Source organism: Amphiura filiformis, chromosome 20 (genome assembly GCF_039555335.1).
Source record: "Amphiura filiformis chromosome 20, Afil_fr2py, whole genome shotgun sequence".
In the NCBI taxonomy this organism is placed as follows: Eukaryota; Metazoa; Echinodermata; class Ophiuroidea; order Amphilepidida; family Amphiuridae; genus Amphiura; species Amphiura filiformis.
In genome coordinates, this window is record NC_092647.1 from 15,807,360 (window position 1) to 15,831,443 (window position 24,084).

The 24,084-nt window shown below is 36.0% G+C and overlaps 1 protein-coding gene across 1 annotated transcript in view; it reads left to right on the top strand.

Moving 5' to 3' along the window:
* LOC140142150 (macrophage mannose receptor 1-like) overlaps positions 1-24,084 on the top strand; it is an 83,064-nt gene that overhangs the window by 9,298 nt on the left and 49,682 nt on the right. Inside the window, exons 5-7 of the mRNA XM_072164116.1 lie at positions 17,507-17,612; positions 21,663-21,745; positions 23,631-23,750. Coding sequence (XP_072020217.1) covers positions 17,507-17,612; positions 21,663-21,745; positions 23,631-23,750 — 309 coding nt within the window. The remainder of the gene's footprint in view (positions 1-17,506; positions 17,613-21,662; positions 21,746-23,630; positions 23,751-24,084) is intronic.

Sequence of the window (24,084 nt, forward strand, 5' to 3'; positions counted from 1 at the left end):
TATCGACCATACGCCACTTTTTATACACATTTTATAATTATGAAATATCGGCAAAATGAAAAACATCGTATGTCATAGTGGCGTACGCGTATCGGACCTATACGCCACTATGGAATACGAACGACGAAAAGTAACGCCATAGGGATTACACGGCGACCGAGGTGGCGTACGGTTAACGTAAGGTTAGGGTATTGCGTTTTGTTCGTTTTCCATAGTGACGTATAGTTTTATTGTCAGTTTGCCAGCAATAGTATGTATTTATTTCTTTTGAAAAATATATAACAATGAAATCTATTTAGTTTACTACAGAAATTTCACATCATTTACAAAATATAATGAATGTCTGATTTACACAACTCGATTTTAAATTGGCATTTCTTCAAACCCGATTTTCTCGAAAAGTTGTTTATTCGCGGCGCCCCACTATACGCCACTATGGAATACGGACGACGATATGGGCCCTGTGGCCCTTGTAGTTTTAGCGCTAGCCTTGACAGAATGTTGTGTTTGATTGAGGAGGAAGAAGAGGAGAAGGAGAACTAGAAGGCTATATATTTGTACACAAATACGGCTATACCCGCATGTTATCGGTTTACACAAACTTACAGTCCTTGTTTGCTGAGGACTTAGGTTGCTGTTGTCAGTCTCTAATTCACAGTGAAGCTATGCAATTTGATAGATTGAAATTCACAATGTGCAATTTGATTAGGGGAAAGCTATTCCAGAGAGAGTATGTAAATTAAATGGAACAGCCATTTCAGAGGGAGTATGTAAATTAAATGGAACAGCTTTTTTGGGGATCATTTCAGAGGGAGTGTGTAAATTAAATGGAACAGCCAAAGGTATGTAATTTGAATGGAACAGCCTTAACGCTTCACACATGGTATTTCCAATTATCATCATCTATAATTATTATAGGCCTAATACGCTATTGAAATTCACAATATGCAATTTGATTAGGGGAAAGCTATTCTATTCTAGAGGGAGTATGTAAATTAAATGGAACAGCCATTTCAGAGGGAGTATGTAAATTAAATGGAACAGCCTATTTTGTGGCCATTTCAGAGGGAGTATGTAAATTAAATAGAACAGCCAATGGGTATTATATTTAACTGGAACAGCCTTAAAGTTTCTGTCATCTATGTTATTATAATTACCCAATTGTCTGTGAATGGGATGGGGTGGGTGTTATTAACAATATAATTCGCAGGTGCAATCTGTGTACAAACTCCGAGCCCTGAAGTTGCTTTATTTGATAATAAACGGACAGCCCTTTTTTAACATTTGGGGCCCTGGCCCATAATATTTGATTTATGAGGCTCATGTACACATGTTGAAGTATAATTCTCAAGTGCTATCAGTAGACTTAAGCTGGGCACTGTAGCTGCTTTATTTACTGAGTAACGGCTGGCCCTATGTTTTAGCGTTTGGGGCCCTGGGCCCATATTATATGACATATGGGGCTCATATGTACATATAACAATATAATTCTCAGGTGCAGTCTGTGTACAAACTTTGAGCTTTGGTGAAAAATGGCCGGCCCTTTGCTTTAACATTTGGGGCCTGGGGCCCATAATATTTGACTTATGGGGCTCATGTTGAAATATAATTCTCAAGTGCTATCAGCAGACTCAAGCTGGACATTGTAGCTGCTTTATTTACTGAGTAACGACCGGCCCTATGTTTTAGCGTTTGGGGCCCTGGGGCCCATATTATGTGACACACGGGGTTCATATATATATATATAACAATATAATGCTGAAGACCTATTAGTGTACCAAAGCTAAACCCTGTAGCTACTTTATTTGCTGAGAAACGACCGGCCCTTTGTTTTAACATTTGGGCCTCTGGGGCCCCTAGCCTTAAACATCTGGGGCCAAAATGGGCAGAAGACACATTACAACTTAGGGCCCATATATGTGCCACATATGAGCCCTAGTGCCCTTGTAGTTTTATAGCTAGCCTTGTTAATCTGTTGCCCCTTATTTTAACATTTGGGGCCCTGGGGCCCATAATATATGACATATGGGACTCATGTATACTTGTATATATAGAGTACCCCTGGCTCTATCAGTGTACCAACTCAAGGCCCAAGGCTGTTTCATTTAATGAGAAACAACATGCTTTGTATTTTTACATTTGGGCCCCTGGGGCCCGTGACCTTTGACCTCTGGGGCCAAGATGTGTAAAGGATAAATCTACTGGGTAGGGCCCATAAATGTACCACATATGGGCCCTGGGGCCCTTGTAGTTTTAGCGCTAGCTCTGTCAATCTATTACCCCTATTTTAACATTTGGGGCCCTGGGGCCCATAATATATGACATATGGGGCTCATGTATACTTGAATATATAGATTACCCCTGGGGCTATCAGTGTACCAACTCAGGGCCCTGAGGCTGCTTAATTTGATGAGAAACGGCATGCTTTGTATTTTTACATTTAGGCCCCTGGGGCCCGTGACCTTTGACCTCTGGGGCCAAGATGGGCAAAGGATAAATCTACGGGGTAGGGCCCATAAGTGTACCACATATGGGCCCTGTGGCCCTTGTAGTTTTAGCGCTAGCCTTGACAGAATGTTGTGTTTGATGGAGGAAGAGAAGAAGGAGAAGAAACCATAGAATGGCAATATACCCGTTCATGCTTCGCATGCGGGTATAAGAAACCATAGGATGGCAATATACCCGTTCATGCTTCGCATGCGGGTATAACCATAGGATGGCAATATACCTGCTCATGCTTCGCATGCGGGTATAGCAAATTATAACTCTCTTTTCACCAATTATGGTGGTGGGGTGAATTATGGACCTTTGTGTACTAAAACTATAAGTAAGGCCCTTAAGGTGACTGTGCACTCTCAGAAATGCATTATTGAAAGTGCTGTAACTTCTTATAAATTATTCATGAAAGATGTATAAAAGTATACTTTTTGGAATGAAAATTAGTCAAGGAATCTAAATATAAACACAGATTTGCTGTAAAATGATTAAAAAAAAAACTCATTTATCTACTCAAATTTGTGTAAACACACTTTAGAAACAACACAAATCCAAACTGCTTTTTTGCGTGTTTTTTTTTCAATTTTTTCTAAACTCTGTGTACTATAATAAACTAATAAACGCATACCAAAAAGTAATTACCCTCCCCCTTCATTACGAAATAAAACTCAAAATCTATGAAAATATTTAAGAATGAAATAGCAAAATTTTGAATTTTGATACCTCATTTGCCTGGATAGCTCAAAGTTTGTAGCCATGGTGACTCATTGAATGAAAAAGAAGCATTTTCAAAAGTTGCACTAAAAGCTACTCAAGTCATTGAACCATTACATTCTCTACATGACTGGTCAAAGTCAACAGGGAAGGTGCTATGGTACCAAACTTTCGGGGGTGGGGGTGGGGTGGTTAGTAAAATTAATGTCTAAATTCTCTTGCCAGCTTGAAGTACAGTGTTTCTAACATTCCCTAAAATAAAAAATGGAAAAAAATTAAAAATTTACCATCCCTGAAAGTTGGTGACCATAGCACCTTCCTTGTGGGCTACTAAAATCAAAAACTTTTCAAAATTTAGGGAATTTTCAAAAATAAAGAAAAACATAAGAATTGTTACAATTCTTAAGACTCTTAAGGCCAGAGTAATGGAAGACACATTCGTCCATACCCGAATTTGAGATTTCTTGATATCTATCAACACTAAGGTGTATTCTTTCACTTGAAACTGATAAAATACAACTTGCTAATACCTACTCGTATTTTTGTTTGATTTATTTTACTCTTTTCGACTCCAAAAAGTCACATGGCTCAAGACAGCTTAGTAAATTCACCTTTTCGGTAAATCCCATAACCCTTTGCGAGTACACCTGAGAACTCGTCATTTTACGTCACGCCGACTTTGAATGCGCAGTACAGCTCAACTGATCATACTTGTCCTACATTCGACCTTGCATGATTTTTGAGTTGACACAGTCATGAAAATAACTATAGATACTTGACAGACCATTAGTAGCCCAGTTCTGAACCTTTTCATTGATCATTCATAACAATAGGTATCTGATGGATCAGTGAAGATAAGAAGGGATTATAATATATCCGTAACCTTGATATTATAGTACAGCTCGAGGAAAAAGTGCAATGGACATGTTTTCATTTTATGTTTCAAATATCCCGCGCATGAAAATTGAGTATTTAAATTTATTGGAAATCTGTTTTAACAGATTTTGTTGACATCTTTTTCTGCACTGTATTATACCTAAATTAAGAAATTTGATAAATATTCAAAGAAAATATAGGTCATCTAAAAAATGTTGATTTTTACACATTTTGGGGCAAAAAAGGAAAAAAATAAGCAAAAATATCAAAATCTGTTTTAACAGCTTCATTCATCAAGTCATAACAAAAGGCCTACATGCTTAATTTCTAATAAAATATTGAAATTGTGAAAAATATAGGTATTCATTGATTTTCATGTTTTTTCTTGCAAATATGCTAATAATATGCAAATTATGAAATTGCAAAATAAAGTTTCTACATAGCATACATCTTGCAAGTGTGATGTTCAAAATGACAGACATCAAAAAGAGATTCGATGAAATGTAAAGGTGTAGTAACAATTTTGGCATGGACTGTCTGGTTAGGAAAAGTACGGTAAGTTGAGCTGTAACGATGTTCAATAAACGATGCAGGTGGTGGTCGCATTGCATTCTCTAAATTCAGTAAATTTTCATCGTCAACCGTGTAATTGAATGGGATTATTTTGAAATTTTAAAACGCTTGAAATATCACAAACAAATGGGCCTATGTTAATAAGTAATACTAGCGGGATACCCGCGCTTCTCGGGGTCCCCGCTAGATGAGTAAATGGGAGCGTTCACTATAACAGGAAAAATACTGAACAGGTAGAATCATTGAATCATTATTTTCTAAATCTGTTCTTTCTTACATATCCCTTTTAGCATCTTTTTTTTTTTTTTTTTGCTTGTGATTTCCCGTTTCCATGTTTTTTACTTAATTCTATTCTAATTATTTTAGCTTCTTTTTTTCTTACAATTCCTGATTAGTTTCTTTCCTTCTTTGTTCCTTTCCCGTTTCATTTAGTTACTTTAACCCATTGGCCTATTTACTCGTACCTTTTTGTCCCCATTTTAATTTAATTTTTCTTTATAGTACCGCTTCATGTTGTTTATACAACACGCATCTTTTCCCGTATTTATTACGTCCTCTCATAGCGTGTCTGCGGACGTGTTTACCCGGTATCCCGTGACCCGTCCATGTACCTTTTTCTCCTTTATTTTTCCTTCTTTCCGTATTATCATGTCCACTGGTCTCTGGCTCGCAAGTCGTGTGGCTCTGCGCCGTTTACGCGCGCATTTGCGCAATGCGCATTACGCACGCGGCGCCGACGCGCTGCCGGCCAGCTGCAGTGACGCGTAGGCTGGTAACCGATTTCATAACAAAAACCCCGTTTTTACGCATATTTTCACTGTTTTTGCAGCCAATTCTTTATCATTTTCAACCAAATTTTCGCATAACCGTCTCGGTAAGTTCCCCGTATGAATTTGGCGACATTTGGATCGAAACTGACGGAGCCTTTATACACTATACATAGATACATAGATACATAGATAGATAGATATTAGATAGATACATACATACAACATGCCCCTATTTATAGTAAGATAAATACAAGCTAAAACCGTTGGGGTTCGATAATGAACCCCACAAAACTAACCAAGTATATTGAAAATGCCATACGGCCGGGCGGTTTCACGAGTTGCCGGCTCGATCATGTCATCCACCACCTGAAACGATGTGCACATCGGCGCAGATAGGCGTGACGTAAAATGACGAGTTCTCAGGTGTACTCGCAAAGGGTTATGGGATTTACCGAAAAGGTCAATTCTCGCGATTCCAAATACAGCGCGCCACCAACGACGGCAGTGAAAATTGGCATTTCCCGTGTCTGGGGTCGACATCCTTTTTCATCAACCATAGCTGACCATGTTTGTGATTATTACTATAAAAAATGTTTTATAGTACTTTTTGAATTTTTTTGAGATTTTCTGTGTATTGCAGTTTGATATTCACAGATGTCCTTTTCTAAAACCCGCAAACTTGATGTTGATACTAGGTGTTTCCTTTTTGTTATACATTTTCTAAAACCGCCCTTTTTTTGTTTTTAAACTTTACGATGCTTTTCAGCCCGATACGCGCGAGCCTAGTCAATGCGAAGTAGGCCTAGGCCTGTCCTTTATTTTTAATGGAAAACGCATCTAGGTTTTATTTTGGTTATTAGAATAAATTGTTTTAATTCTTTCTGAATTTATTGTTTGTTCAATACGATAATAATTAATATAACACCAGCATACTTAAGAACATCCATACTATAGGTGTTGCGTTTTTGTAATCGGCCTACATTTTCTAAAAATGGGTTGTTGTTTTTTGCATGAAGGCGCTTTAGCGGCCCGCCGCGCGGGATAGGCCTACAGCAAAGAAATTCAAGTAAATTTTAAAAAGATTCTTAATGTCTCATTACTTATAAACATGTATCACATTGGTTTGCCGTTTTTGTTATTATTGTAATTGTTTGATTTGTCCTTATTTTATTTTTAGCCTAAATTTGTATTTTTAATTATATTACTATCAAACATTAAACAAATTACGATCGCAATAAAAACACATTGTAGACATAGCCTACCGCATAAAAATAACATTTATTTTTTGTTAGTATTTCAATTTGAGACTTTAATGCATAAGTTCAACAATACCTCAGAGTTCTAGCCTTATAATAAAGATGAAGAAAGTTTCAAACTGCAAAAGAGTACATGAATTTTAAAAGATCATTATTTTAAGGCATATCAAGAAAATATGCATGAAAAAACTTCATAACTTTAGAACCAAGTATGCTAGACCTTTGGTGTTTTCAGTTTAAAATGATAGCTATTGTACGTGTAATCTTAATACTAATAACGGCGTGTCCGTCCGTCCCTCTGTCCGCGCGCTATCGCGTTCGCGAGTTTCGCGTTCACGCGGTGCACTATCGCGTGCTCAAGCTGCGTTATCGCGGAGTATCAGCGGGAGTGTGCGCGGAGTACAGTGCGCGCATCGGCAAAGCATTACAGTGTGACTAACAGGTGCATCTCATCGGACCAATAAATAGGCCTTATTTTTAACACATATTTCAATACTGAACACGTGCACACACCAAACACGTGCATATAGGCCTATTTTAGAAGAACGTGACTATTTCCGGAATCCTCCAGAATGGGTTAACATAAAAATTATCCGTTGTGGTAAGGCCTATAACCTTTTTTGCGTTCACGTTTCTCGCGATTGATTTCATTATTTTAGTAACGGCCTATCCACGTCCAGATACTAATTTCGGTTTCTCTAAATGTGGTAACAGGGCTAGGAAGAGGCGAATTCCAGATTATGGGTAGGCCTACCGAACTACCGTTCTAAAACAAACAGAGTTGATTAAGTTGTGTCAAGTTGGGTCTTGATCATTGAGAGACGCATTTCATAGTAGTTTAAAAAGTCAAGGCAGGTATATGGGTAACGGGTTTGGGTAATTAGAAATAAGCCTATCACGAGAAGCGCCCGACCCGAGAACCGCGAAATCTAGTGTATAATATTTACAGTAACACAGTTTTCAAAAATGCCTCCTTTGGCGTGGCCCCCATGAACCAGATCGTGTCACAATGTCATGCCCGATTTTAATATTAATTCATGTTTCTTTTTCATATTTTATTTTTACTTCCGCTTTCTTGCATGTCATACCATCTTTATTTCATCTTTCCCCTTTAATAATTCATAACCCAAGGAAATTTACTCTTAATGTAGGCCTAGGCCTACTCCCAAATAGCACACGTTGGTTGGAATGAGTTTCTTTTTAGTCATATTATCGGTCGACACCACATTGAAAAATCAGGCCCATGGATCAAGGACTCAACCTACAAAGTAAAGAGGTCAAATCTGGGGATGGACTTCATTGGAGGGGTGAACGCATTGTTTAGGCCTGCTTCATTTGAGACTGAAGGGGCGAACCGGGACATCCACCCCACACCGATTTACGGTGAAGGATATACTGCACAATAAGGGACAATTTGCAGTTGATGTTTTTGACAGAAACAATATAACTTAACATGCTTAACAATGTAGTTTGGAGGCCATTTATAGGCCTAAATGAAAATGAAAACGTGCCTATTCATACAGAAGGGTAGGCCTATTCGAGCCCCGCACCAAATTTATTGAGGGAGTGAGCCCACAGCCCCCGATTCATGAGAAAGGCGCAGGATTGGTTGTTTTAGTAAATTTCCTATACTTAAGGTATAGGGAAATTTTACATTTCGCCACATATATAAATTGTACAAATAGCACAAATAGCTAGAAGTAAATGCAAAAGACAAGGGTTCAAAGGGCTTTAACGTACTGGCCATAAGCAATTTTGAACTTAGATTATTTTTCTCATATCCTAGTTGCTTCCAATGATCGCTATTTGTGCAATTTGTGCAATTGGTGGAAAGGGCTTTAAGGTGCCGACTATATAAGCAATTATGACATTGATCGCCAATTCCCTTCTAGCCGTCAGCAATTTGTGCAATTTATGCAATTTTGAACTTAGATTATTTTTCTCATATCCTAGTTGCTTCCAATGATCGCTATTTGTGCAATTTGTGCAATTGGTGGAAAGGGCTTTAAGGTGCCGACTATATAAGCAATTATGACATTGATCGCCAATTCCTTCTAGCCGTCAGCAATTTGTGCAATTTATGCAATTTTGAACTTAGATTATTTTTCTCATATCCTAGTTGCTTCCAATGATCGCTATTTGTGCAATTTGTGCAATTGGTGGAAAGGGCTTTAAGGTGCCGACTATATAAGCAATTATGACATTGATCGCCAATTCCCTTCTAGCCGTCAGCAATTTGTGCAATTTATGCAATTTTGAACTTAGATTATTTTTCTCATATCCTAGTTGCTTCCAATGATCGCTATTTGTGCAATTTGTGCAATTGGTGGAAAGGGCTTTAAGGTGCCGACTATATAAGCAATTATGACATTGATCGCCAATTCCCTTCTAGCCGTCAGCAATTTGTGCAATTTATGCAATTTTGAACTTAGATTATTTTTCTCATATCCTAGTTGCTTCCAATGATCGCTATTTGTGCAATTTGTGCAATTGGTGGAAAGGGCTTTAAGGTGCCGACTATATAAGCAATTATGACATTGATCGCCAATTCCCTTCTAGCCGTCAGCAATTTGTGCAATTTATGCAATTTTGAACTTAGATTATTTTTCTCATATCCTAGTTGCTTCCAATGATCGCTATTTGTGCAATTTGTGCAATTGGTGGAAAGGGCTTTAAGGTGCCGACTATATAAGCAATTATGACATTGATCGCCAATTCCTTCTAGCCGTCAGCAATTTGTGCAATTTATGCAATTTTGAACTTAGATTATTTTTCTCATATCCTAGTTGCTTCCAATGATCGCTATTTGTGCAATTTGTGCAATTGGTGGAAAGGGCTTTAAGGTGCCGACTATATGAGCAATTATGACATTGATCGCCAATTCCCTTCTAGCCGTCAGCAATTTGTGCAATTTATGCAATTTTGAACTTAGATTATTTTTCTCATATCCTAGTTGCTTCCAATGATCGCTATTTGTGCAATTTGTGCAATTGGTGGAAAGGGCTTTAAGGTGCCGACTATATGAGCAATTATGACATTGATCGCCAAGTCCTTCTAGCCGTCAGCAATTTGTGCAATTTATGCAATTTTGAACTTAGATTATTTTTCTCATATCCTAGTTGCTTCCAATGATCGCTATTTGTGCAATTTGTGCAATTGGTGGAAAGGGCTTTAAGGTGCCGACTATATGAGAAATTATGACATTGATCACCAAGTCCATTCTAGCCGTCAGCAATTTGTGCAATTTATGCAATTACCCCCCCCTTGCAAAAAAGTCCACTGTTTCAAAAGCGAGTTGACTTGTTGTAAAATTCTTAACTCGCCGGCGGGACTTGCCGTATGATGCCTAGGATGATGATGATTGATGAGGATGACAAGATGCCGATGCCTCAAATTTAGTATGACTCGGATGATGAATTGAATATAATGATGATGCCTAGGATGATGATGACTCCGATATGATGCCTAGATGATGATGACTCCGATAATGATGAATATGATGATGATGATGATGATGATGATAATGATGATGATGATGTTGACGACGACGATGATGATAATGATGATGATGATGACGACGATAATGATTACGCTATTAGCGGGAATGATTAAGGCAGCCCCGAAAAGTTTAGTGTTAGTGTTAGGGGAGTTTTCGGACTTGTTTTTTCTTTCTAAACATCCTCGTACGTATCATTCTTCCTTAAATTTTCTCGGTTTGTAATCAGGCGGTTCTCGACAGCAATGGGACAGCGCTATTTTGAGATTTTGGGAGTCTTAATTACCCAGGAATAAGAGCTAAATCAACCGTGAAATTTTGTTGATGACGATGCCTCGCATGATGAAGACTTGGATGATCATGATGACCATGATGATGAGGATGACAAGACGGCGATGCCTCAGATTCATGATGATGATGATGATGATGATTAAGGCAGCCCGAAAAGTTTAGTGTTAGTGTTAGGGCGGTTTTCGGACTTGTTTTTTCTTTCTAAACATCCTCGTACGTATCATTCTTCCTTAAATTTTCTCGGTTTGAAATAAGGCGGTTCTCGAAAGCAATGGGACAGCGCTAAGGCGATGCCTCAGATTCAGTATGACTCGGATGATGAATTGGATATAATATCATCACACTGCCGACGCAGCTTTTGACTATAATGATGATGCCTAGGATGATGATGACTCCGATATGATGCCTAGGATGATGATGACTCCGATAATGATGAATATGATGATGATGATGAATATGATGATGATGATGATGATGATGATGATGATGATGATGATGATGATGATGATGATGATGATAATGATGATGATGTTGACGACGATGATGATGATAATGAGGATGATGATGATGATGATGATTAAGGCAGCCCCGAAAAGTTTAGTGTTAGTGTTAGGGGAGTTTTCGGACTTGTTTTTTCTTTCTAAACATCCTCGTACGTATCATTCTTCCTTAAATTTTCTCGGTTTGTAATAAGGCGGTTCTCGAAAGCAATGGGACAACGCTACGGCGATGCCTCAGATTCAGTATGACTCGGATGATGAATTGGATAATTATAATATCATCACACTGCCGACGCAGCTTTTGACTAATGATGATGATGATGATGATGATGATGATGATGATATGAAAGCGGTTCTCGAAAGAAATGGCGCAGCGCGAGCCCGGAAAAGTTGAGTGTAACCGTAGTTAGGGTGGTTGACGGATTTTTCTTTTTGCTTATAAGCATCCTCGTACGTATCATTTTTCCTTAAATTTTCTTTCCACCAATTGCACAAATTGCACAAATTGCACAAATTGCACAAATTGCACAAATAGCGCTTACTGGAAGCAACTCAGATATTGTCCTCATTGCTTTTATAAATTGCATAAATTGCAACACCTGTGGCTATTTCTACAATTTGTAAAAATTGCTTACGTACAGTGGCTATTTGTACAAATTGCACACTTTCTTGCAACGGTAGGCAATTTGTGCAATTGACTGACATAAATGGCACAAATTGTAACACCTGTGGCTATTTATGCAATTTGTAAAAATTGCTTACATACGTTGCTATTTGTGCTATTTGTACAAATTGCACACTTTCCTGCAACTGTAGGCTATTCGTGCAATTTACTGACATAAATTCCACAAATTGCAACACCTGTCGCTATTTATGCAATTTGTCCGACATAGATTGCATCAATTGCAACTATCTGTGGCTATTTATGCAATTTGTGAAAATTGCTTAAGCAACTGGCTATTTGTGCAATTTGTGCTATTTATACAAATTGCACACTTTCTTGCAATTGAAGGCTATTTGTGCAATGACCAATCCTGCGCCTTTACGCGATTCATAAGCCTATGTAATTTTGTTGACAGAATTGCACCACGAGAGTTTATTAAAAAAATTAACAGGTTTATTTGTTTAGTACAAGTATATATTTTCTCCCGACATTATACATTCCGGGTATACATTGGGGCCAAAGTGTTTTGTTTATAGGGCTATATAGAAGGAAATGGCTTCTAAATTTACGACCTTTCGTGATCATACAGTAGGCCTACATCATGCTACAAAGAGCGTTTCAAAACGTCACACGAAAAATGCTTTAAAACGATTAATTAATATATATTCAAGTTTGTAAAAAGGTTATAAATGTAAAACATCAATAGGCCTAGGTTAGGAAAAAAATAATAAAAATAAAAATAAGACAAGCGTTCAAAACATTTATGAAAACAAAAAAGCTTTTATCTTAATCATGTATCACGCATGGTAATAATTATGGGAAAAGTTATCCAAACAAGAAATTAAAAAGGCACGAATTTGCGTTTTAGATAAAATTTCCTGTTTGAAATTGTCTTGCATCAAAAGCATTTGCTATTATAGGCCTATCCAAACTCGAAAATTGACATTTTGACATCGGGTTTATATGCCTATAGATGGTCGATCAGAGACATCAACATTTTTGACATCGAGTTTTAACCGTATTCCGTAAATGGTTGAATAGGAATAGAGTAGGCTACATTTGAAATTCGAAAACGTTTTCATCGTATTTAAAAAAAATGCTTTACGCTGTCCATGCTGTTAAAATAGGGCCTATCAATATTGAATATTTCGTTATTCTAAATATTGAGAATTAGGCCTACTTTACTTAAATCAAACAAGGTTTAAAAATTGGTTTTTTTAAGGATATATTCATGAGGGTCTAAGTAGGCCTATCCCCAATCATATTTTCAGTGTTTTCTTTTCTTGTAAACGAGAGCCTAAAGTATTTTCCCAAGCGCCTCGGATCGGGTTCGGAAAAGTTTGAAAATAAGGGTTTAATTGATGCCCATTATTTTGTGTGGGAATATGCCTAACACTCTGAACATTCACAGAGGTAGGCCTAAACCATGACTGTCGAAATTAACTTTAAAAGGAGGCAGAACAACAAAAAACACATTAAAAAAAATAAATGCTTTACGCTGTCCATGCTGTTAAAATATGTATTGAATATTTCGTTATTCTAAATATTGAGAATTAGGCCTACTTTACTTAAAACAAACAAGGTTTTAAAATTGTGTTTTTTTAAGGATATATGCATGAGGGTCTAAGTAGGCCTATCCCCAATCATATTTTTTTTAATCAAGTCTATTATAGGCCTACTTACAACAAAGCTTAAAGACCTGAAAGTGTTTTCTTTTCTTGTAAACGAGAGCCTAAAGTATTTTCCCAAGCGCCTCGGAAAGTTCGGAAAAGTTTGAAAATAAGGGTTTAATTGATGCCCATTATTTTGTGTGGGAATAGGCCTAACACTCTGAACATTCACAGAGGTATAGGCCAAAACCATGACTGTCGAAATTAACTTTAAAAAGGAGGCAGAAATGAAAAAAAAATCGTCGTTTCCGTTTCCTTGGTCGATGGTTCATCGTCGACGCGTCGTGGATGTCGACTTTTACCCATGATGCTCTGCGCGAAGTAGATCAGCCAGGCGTGATCGTAGGTGGCGCGCTGTATTTGGAATCGCGTCAATTGGCGGGAAATAATGAGTCAGAAATGTGCGAATGCGAAATATCGTGATTACGCGCGCGATTCGCGTCGCGTGACGCAGCGCAACTCTGCGCGTATGTCCAATGCAGTAAAGACGCATTCGATATGTTGTTAACACCGGCAAATGTGGTGTAAATAAAACAAACATTTGCCGTCAAAATGCCACTTAGATATTTTAACTAAAATGAATTTTGGCGCACTAAAAGCAGACATTATAGATTCATTATGCAAAAAAATACATATTTAGGCCATGCACCAAATACAGCTTTTACAAGCGTGAAAGTCTTACCGTTTTAAGATACAAGAACATTTTGTGCATTTTTGAGATAACTTTTTGCACTATCGTTTTGAGTACACCAAAGTCTAGGGAAGGTTTTCGCATTTTTTCAAAATATTTGTTTTAATCAAAAATATGCACCATTATGTGCAATTTTTAGCTAAAAAATTTAAAAAACATTCCCTAAGTTCATGTCTCTTCTTCATGAAAAAATTGGGGTAAAAAAGTAAATTTTTGTGACTTTTTCAAAAACTCAAAATTGTTGAACACATCTGACATCACCATGGGATTCCTTGACTCATTTCCTTTCCAAAAATGTATAGTTTTATATACTTTGGACATACAATTCAGAAATAATGATGCTCGAAAAGGTCCATGTTCTCTCCCATTACTCTGGCCTTAAAATAGGTGGGGAAATACTTTTCCTTTTTAAATGAATAGACCTGATTGATTTGACACAGGAGCTATTTTCCTGTAAGGGTGTTATATCCGAGGCAGCTACCTTAAAGGAGTATTTCGTGATCCTAGCATCCTCTTTTTATAACATTTTTCAGTAGATATCTACGAAAAAGCTTATTCCCAAAATTTCAGTTGATTCCGATTTTGCGAGTTTGCGAGTTATGCATGACTATGTGCTGCTCCATAGACAATGTGTTGTAATTTGATATCTTTGCTAAACGAATTAATCTGCAAGAAATATTTAGTACATAAACATTATGTAGTCCGGGGTTTCCAGTGATATAAAAATCTCAACTTGTTTTGAGAAAAGTGGGGGGATGATGCTGTGGATCACGAAATGCCCTTTTAAATATAACGCATCAAAATACAGGTCACATTCGACATTATAGTGGCTCGCATTGGCGACATACTAGTATGTGCTGGAAAAGGCCAAAAAAAAAAATAGAGATTGACAAAATCAGGACAAAACAGAATTTTTATCATTGCCACCAATAGAGCTCTCAATAAGCTTCACGTCATTGACCTGAACTTGGGCAACCACTCTACCAAACCATTTGCCAATGTTAAGAATTTAGGTGTTATTATTATTTTTTTATTCCCTGTGCTTGGAACTGATGGAGGGAGAAAAGACATACATAATGGCCATCAGTTCCCAACGATCATGAATAATTACATAATAATCAAAAAATTCTTATTGAGCAACAGGTTTAAAGAGAGACAGACGAGACAAAGACTATGGACGAAGACAACGATCACTCTAGACTACCCCGTAGTTCACTTGCCCATTGTGCATACTCTGGATATTGTATTTAAGCTTTAAACTCTGATTTAATTAATGTGTGCACAATTGATAGATTTTCACATCTGATCTTTTCAGTCACCCTACTCCCTCTTCCAAGTGGACTACTGACTTTGCTTTGCGGTTAAGATTTTTAACACGGGACTCTATGGAGAGTTAGGCCAATTTCTGGCCTAACTAAAATTGGCCATGATGTAATGCATCTTTAAATAGATCTGCCTTGTGATTGGTCGCCCATATCTCGATATGGTTTAAATCTTCTGGGCCCGCGCCGTACACAATTGTCTGTGGTATTTGCGGCGCTTTTGTGTTGACGCGAAAGTTAATCTCTCATCAAACATCCAGCGCGTCCATGCTTAGTACTTGTGGTTAATGGACTGATAAGCAGGTATGCTTGACAGTGTGTTTTAGAGAGCAAAGTCCAGGTGGTAAAGTTCTGCTTACAATTCAAAGTTCATAGTCGAATTTTCGGGGTTCGCTATCAATAAACTGGTAGATTCCAAAATCAGAATTGTTCAGTATTAAAGTGAGCCATTATAATTATGCAAGATAATGTTGCATTCAATTACTTTTATTGTCACTAATCATCTGATATTTTTAACTCTTTATGACCATTTTACTATTGAATACTTTAATTTTAATAAACATCAGTATAATTTTGAGTTCAACGAAATGGGTTCATCATGACTAATAATAACATATTTTAATAAAATTCGACTATGGCATAGTCTACGATCACTCTCACTCACACAAAACATACAAAAGGACAGAAGACAAACAAGAAAAAAGGATTCATATTATACTCACACACTTAAACAATCTAGCCATGATAAATACATAATATAAAAGTTACTTGAAAAAAAAAAGCAATCAAATTTTATCAATGTCGAAAGAAAACTTTTTAAAGTGTTTGCCAAGATTGCACCTCAGACCTATCGAATTGCATTCTGAATACGAAGCATGTCTTTCTGATATCAAATAATTTTCATTTTTGAAAATCACAATATAATACAAATTTTATGACAAATTATAAAAATTTGATATTTTTCAAATTTTTGATATATAACAGTCCTCGAAGTAAATTATATAAATCTAATGTTATATTCTTAAAGTGTATGTAGCAGGGGGGAAAAGCCGACGGTCAATTGAAAACGTTGACTTTTCATATTGAAGATATGGATTTTTTTCCCAAAAGACCTAATTTTTTTTTGGTGTTTTGGGAAAAAAATCCATATCTTCAATACCAAAAGGTCAAAATTTTCAATTGATCGTCGACTTTTCATCCCACCTACATACACTTTAAGTATAAATCATCAGATTTATAAAGTTTACTTCAAGTACTGTTAAATATCAAAAATATCAATTTTAATGATTTGCCATAAAATGTGTATTAAATTGCGAATTTCAAAAAATCAAAATTATTTGATATCAGAATGACATTCTTCGTATTCAGAATGCAATTCGATATGTCTGATATTAACTCTAATGTCCCAAAATAAATACTGTCCAAACGTTCATACCCCAGCCCTTAAGCTTAACGAAATTGAGGAAATTTTGAAGAGAAGGAGCCACCTGTTGAAATTTGCATCTATGAATATAAAATTTAAGAAAGAGAAATAAAAAGTTAATGCAAGTACTATGAGGAGAAACGTCCTTAGTAATTCCAAATAATCTCTAAATAGGTGTTGTTTTTGATAGAGCTCTAAATATGTCTTCCCATATTAGCAATCTTTTTAAAACTCTCAACTTTCACATCCGTAACTTATGACGCATACGACGTTTTCTTAGCCAGCTGCGTGTCATCATATGTGATGCGATCAAGCAAAATCAGTCGGAACTCGGAAATATTGATTTTGAGATAAAACCAAACAAAAGAAATATTTTCTTTTGTTTTGGAAACTCTTTAATTGCTCATATCTTTGGAACTGGTTGTTCATTTTCAGTGCGGTTTTCTGCAAAATCCAGCTTTGTAAATGCTTGTTACAATCATATAAAGAACTGAAAATTTAATATTTCCGAGCTCCGACTGATTTTGCTTGATCGCATCACATTATCTTGTCTTATCTCGCATAGATTATGCCAACTTCCTTATGGTGAACGTGGTTTTATTCATAACTTTATTTTGAAACAAGCAACATAAATCAATTTGCTAAACATTTAGTTCTACACATCATTTACGAAATTACAATATCACCCTTGACCTAATAACATTATTTGTGTACATTTTCTACTAATATATAGTCTTACTATAATGATTGTTATTGTTTTACAGGAGTATGTCCAACTGGCTGGAGAATTTTCCGTGGCAACTGTTACCAAGTCAACACAATGAATAAATACACATGGACTAACTCCAAACATTACTGTGAAACACAAGGGTCTTTCTTGGTTACCATTTTAAGGTTTGCATTCATTTATTCATTATTCATCTTTTTAGTTTTTATTACAACACTTTTCGATAAAACACATAGGCTTAACTACTAGATTTACCTAAAGACTTTGATGTGGAGTGCAGAGTAGTTGTCTGATATTATATTCAGCGTTCAGCCCATCCCAGCTTATTCAGTAGATTAATGTTGTAGGGAATGGGGCTTTTGGCAAATCTGCTAGTATATGCATGTAATTTAAAGATATGAACTGCATTTCTCACCTACATGGACTTCACTTCTACTAGGAGGTCGAGCAACATGTTGGTATGCTTTGACTTAGCAAGCGAATGCAAAAACTTAAGCGAGTGTTGTTCCCTCCTGACAGAGAGAGTCTAGCTTACAAACTAACTACATAAGAAATACGCCCATCGTCAACTCAACACTGACCTATTTTCACTTTCGTTCCAACGTGAAGTTGATATCTGTTCATAAAGTATGGTGGATATGCAGACTTGGTCAATATGATACTAGTGTACCTGTAGCTGAAAGAGCACCTGTAGCCGTGATAGTGCTCCTGTGATATGGAGAATTACTTTCACCAAGTTTAAGCCAAATCAGATGAAGTTTAAAATGTAGCTCCTGGATGACCTTTGACCTCGGATGACCTCGATTTTAGTTTTACGTGTTCCCCTCATATCAAGGACTCCACCCACCAAGTTTGAGCCCGATCGGACAAAGTTTGAAATTTGACCCCTCCGTAATGACCTTTGACCTCGCTTGACCTCAATTTTATTTCGGGCATATATTCCCCGCGTATCAAGGATTCCACCCACCAAATTTGAGCCCGATCGGACAAAGTTTGAAATTTGACCCCCCTACGTAATGACCTTTGACCTCGGTTGACCTCGATTTTATTTCGCGCATTATATTCTTCTTGTATCAAGGATTCCACCCACCAAATTTGGGCCCGATCGGATAAAGTTTAAAATTTGACCTTTGACCTTGACCTCCGATGACCTTTCAAACCACCCCATAAACGTGGATTGCCCGATACCTATCTATATCCGAAATATCGGAACGATGCCTCGAAGCGCAGCGAAACGCATAGCCGGATAGACAGACAGACAGAGCTCATTATTTTATTAGTATAGATTAGGTTGAAAATTTGGACCTTGATACAACATTGATTGGACGTCGATTTGACATTGACGCAAACTGTCCAATACCTCCCTAATCTACAGCAGCAGCCAATTTGCATGCCTCTTCTGCCACATATTTCATATGACAATAAGGTGTTCACATATATTATTTAGGATCAAAGGTTAAGGAGGCTGTGTACTCTCAGACATGCATGTAGTAAAAGAGCAATAACTGTGTAATTATTCGCTCAAGACATATAAAAGTATACATTTGTAATGAAGGCAAGACATCAATAAATCTTAATATAAATACAGATTTGGGGTAAAAACAACAATTATGAAGAAAATCACAAAAAGTGAGTTTTTGGCAATATTTGTTAGGTACATCATAACAAAAAACACTCTTTCCAAAATATTTTATTTTGTTTTTAGCTCAATCTTGAGGCTCCATTCCAAAAACGGTTTTTTTATTTTTTTGATATTGGCCTTATTTTTTGAGATATTGACCATATAAGGCATCAAATTGAACGTTTTAAAATTCACAAACGCCTATTTGCACAAAATGATGCCTAAAATCGGAAATAGACCAAAATATTTAAAAAAATGAGAAAACCGTTTCTTGAGTCGATCATCCTTTTTACGATGATCATATTTGCTGACCTATAGATGCTGTATTTATTGCGTTATCGTGTACCTAAATCGTAATTTTACCGAGAAAATGATCATCGGGTAAATCCACGGCCCCTTGAGAAGTTTGAGCGAAATCCATTCATAACTTGATATTTAAATCGGGGAAAGAACTTGAAAAAACCCACATTTTATCAGCTAAAACGGAACCATTTGACCACTAGGTTTTTGTGCTTCCGTGGTGTTTCCATAAGATGCGCCGCGCATGCAGATAAGCGTCGCGTATGCGTAGCGTATTTGTGCGTTAACAAATTGCGCGATACGCAACGCGATGCGTTGTTGCGCGCGTGTATCCTGCTGGTACAACAAAGATTTTCTTTCCTTTTCAATTTCAAACACGAGTGGAATAGTGAAATAAAATCCTTAAAATATTGCAGTTGGAGTTTGCAAATCTGGATTTTCATTCCTTGTATTTATAAAAAAACATAACAAAGTACAAACATATCAAAAAACTCAATTTTGCGAAAGAAACAATGTCTAGAGTACACAGCTGCCTTAAATTGTTCGCTTTCGTTCCGAGACAAAAAAACAACATTCAAAATACACTTTCTGCCACAAATAACATAGCTACCCAGTAAACACAAAACATTTTGCAGAAAACGTTTAAATGTTGGTTTATACAAAGGGTATAAAACGTTTTGATAACATTCAGAAAACATTTCTGAAAAAACATTTTGACATTATGTTACTAGAGTTGACAAAATATTCTGCATAAATGTTTCCCAAACAATGTTTTACAATAACATTTAGACAACATTTTTAAAATGTTGTTGCAGTGATTTTGTTTATATAAAATGCTTTAGAAATATTTTCATGACCTTTCTATAACCCAAAATATAAATGTTATTTTAAACGTTTTGATCATAACCACAACGGTTATAACATTTTATGAATATTTTTATGTTTGCTGGGTGCCCAGCAAACATAAAAATTTATGAGTTGCTAACGTTTATTCAAAACGTTTTAATTTATGCGCCATCTCCCCATCTCCCTGCCGGACTTCCGGTATGAGATGAAATACCTTCAATATGCCTCTTCTGCCACAAATAACATAGTTAAATGACACCACTTGCACGCACACATGAAGTGACATTAGCCAATATCTATGGGATGTTCTGTTCTCATATTTCTTGTCAATGGTCTTTAAAGGGTAAATTTCCGGTCTAAGATAATATACCTTCTCAATGCCCCTGGTCTCACAAGTAACATAGCATAGTGTCACCAATTGCTCATCTGCATTGACATAAGTAATTATATAATATGACCCAGGCCTATGGTGTTTTGGGTGAAAGGTCGATTAGACGGTACAACTGTGTTTGTGGTCGCATACAACCCAGCAAACTCAAAACGTTTTCGACATCATTCGCAAAAGGTTATAAAAGGTTGTCAGAAAACGTTTAAATGTCGGGTTATATAAAGGGTATATTAAGAGTATAAAACGTTTTCATAACCTTAAAAAACATATTTTGATAATCTACTGCTCAGCAAACAAAAATGTTTTACAGACAACGTTTAAATGTCGGATTATATAAAGGTAATGTAAAAACGTTTTAATAACATTCCAAAAACATTCTTGAAAACTTGATACAAAACATTCTAAACAGAATGTTATTTTGGGGTTGAAAAAATATTTTGCGAAAAATGTTTGCCCAAAATATTTTCAATAACGTTTTAGAAACGTTTTCATGACCTTTGTATAACCCGACATTTAAATGTTATTAAAAGGTTTTGAAAAACAAACATTTTAAGAACATTTCTGTGTTTGCTGGGTTCAAACATTTTAACATGTTATTTAAGTATTGACATAATATTTTGCAAAAATGTTTGTAAAAATAGTTTACAATAACATTTTGTGAAAACATTTAAAAATATTGTTGTAGTGTTTTCATACAAAACGTTTTAAAACGTTATCATTACCTTTATATAACCCGACATTTTAATGTTAAATGTTATTAAAACGTTTTTACCTAAACCAAAAGCCAAAATATAACATATTTTAAACGTTTTTAAAACGTTTGTGTGTTTGCTGGGTAGACGGCACAACTGTGTTTGTGGTCGCATACAATCTATTAAAAGCTGTATGAATTTACATGATATTTTTTCCCAAATCAACCATGATTTTTCATTTTATTTATTTCGTTCTGTGATTACTTCGGTGAAGTTCAGACTTAAATGCGTTTATTTTTCAAATCAAAGTAATTTGTTTTGATCTGTGATATTTAATTAATTGCAGTGCTATTGAGAATAACTATGTTGTCAGCTTATTTGAAGAACTGCAAAATGTTGGTATCACTGATATATGGATTGGAATGTCAGGTAAGGTATCGATCAATCTGTTAATCAATGAATCACTCAATCATGAGATTGGTTTATGAGCTATACTATCCATATCAAATTATCAAGCAATCAATTTAATCAATCAGTCAATCAATCAATCAGTCAATCAATCAAAAAGTTCATCAATCAATCAGTTGATCAATCAGTTGATCGATCAATTGATCAATCAATTGATTAATCAGTTGTTCAATCAGTTGATCAATCAATTGATCAATCAGTTGATTAAACAGTTGTTCAATCAGTTGATCAATCAGCTGATCAATCATGACATCGTTGTTCTTCCATACTGGCACATTTTAAAAACTTGCCGTTTCGAAAAAAATCAACTTTATAACTATAATACCTTTCTCAGACACGGTGAAAAAAGTGGAATTCATCATAATTATAACTTCCAGGACACAGTTATACAATATTTCAAATTTAATTTAAACGTGATAATAACATTACCCCCCCCCTTGCCAATTTATAGTAATCTTATATACTGTATGCCAGTATATCAGAATATCAAAAAACACTATACTCTTATTGTACAATATGTGTCATATGTCCGTATGTCAGAATAGCAATAAAGTTGAAATATGTCATACAGCAGTCATATGCCAGTATGTCAGAACAGAAACAATGTGGCGGCCTTATTATTATCCAGAACATAAGTGTTTAACAAAAAAAGTGTTCATACGTCAAATTAATTAGCCCAATATCTCTTTAATGAATTGCAATTTATTTCTCAAAACTTCATCTGATTGTAGATTAGGTGTCATCAGAGATTCGTAATATCAAATAACTAATAACTAATAACAAAATCGTCATATGCTGGTATGCTAGAAGAGTGACGAGTAAATGATCAGTTGATCAATCAACCAGTTGATTAATCGATCAGTTGATCAATCAATAAGTTGACAAAGGGTCTTTTTATCTTTTTTTTTTTTTTGCCCCCCTGATCAGTCTCCCACCTCCCTCCCCAGTCCCCACTCTCTCCTCTCGAGTTCTTCTCTTTCTAGTCTTACAGTCTCTCCCTCTCCTCTCTTTCTTCCTCACCCTCCCACTCTCACTTGTTCAGTGTCAAGTATTTCCCTCTCTCCTCCCTCCTCCCTCCCTCTCCGTCCCTTGCGAAATTTATCAGTATGATCCATGACTGAAAATAAACTCTGCAAAAATAAACATTTAAAATAAACCCGAGCCTTGCATATAGACCCAACCAATTATCAGATTAGCTTGCCAGTGATACGAATGAATAGAATACATTATCTTTGCTCCAATGCAATTCTTTTGTTGTATTTCAATATAAAACATGATTACCAAATCACCACTTGTACGCGCCTCATTGGGAGATATTTGACTATTTTAGACGCTCGTTTCATCGCCAATATGAAAAACTTTTGCTTATAACTTGGCAAATGGTTAGTATATATTTCAATGCAAGACAATTTTTACGAGCCACTTACGTCTAGGCGTAAGTGCATATACACCAAACACAAGTCAATTGAAGCTGTACAATTTACCGCGAATTTAGGACCGTAAAATTTAGACTCTTCTTTTGTCTAGATTAGCACCCAACCGCACATCTCAAGGTTTTATGTAAAAAATCTATATAACTTACCAAAACGAAAACTGAAATTCACGAGCTTCAAATTTTCAGTAACTAACAAAAGGCTAGAATAAAAGATTGGCCACACCTGGGAGACTACCACTTCAGAATAACAATGACTTACAAAAACTATTACGGTTACGGAAACAGAAACTGAAAAGATAAAACGACGGAAAGTTCAATAAGTTGATCACTCAGTCAGTTAATCAATCAGCCATTCATTACATCAGTTGATGAATCAGTCAATTAATTACTGTATTTATGTATATTCCTCAGATGTTGCTACTGATGGTATATTTGATTGGAGTGATGGTTCATCTGTGAGCTATACCAACTGGAACACCAACCAACCATCAGATATCGCTGGCTCTCCTGATTGTGGAACTATATTTACAGGCAAGAAACCTCTTAAGGGATCTGGAATGATCGTTTTGAGCGTTTCAACAGTATTTTTTGTGGGACATATGAACACATCAGACATATCGAATTGCATTCTGAATACGAAGAATGTCTTTCTGATATCAAATAATTTTCATTTCTTGAAATTCACGATATAATACAAATTTTATGAAAAATTATTAAAATTTGATATTTTTCACATTTTTGATATATAACAGTCCACGAAGTAAATTTTATAATGATATATTCTTAAAGTGTATGTAAGCTGGGAGGAAAAGCCGACGATCAATTGAAAATTTTGACCTTTCATATTAAAGATATGGATTTTTTT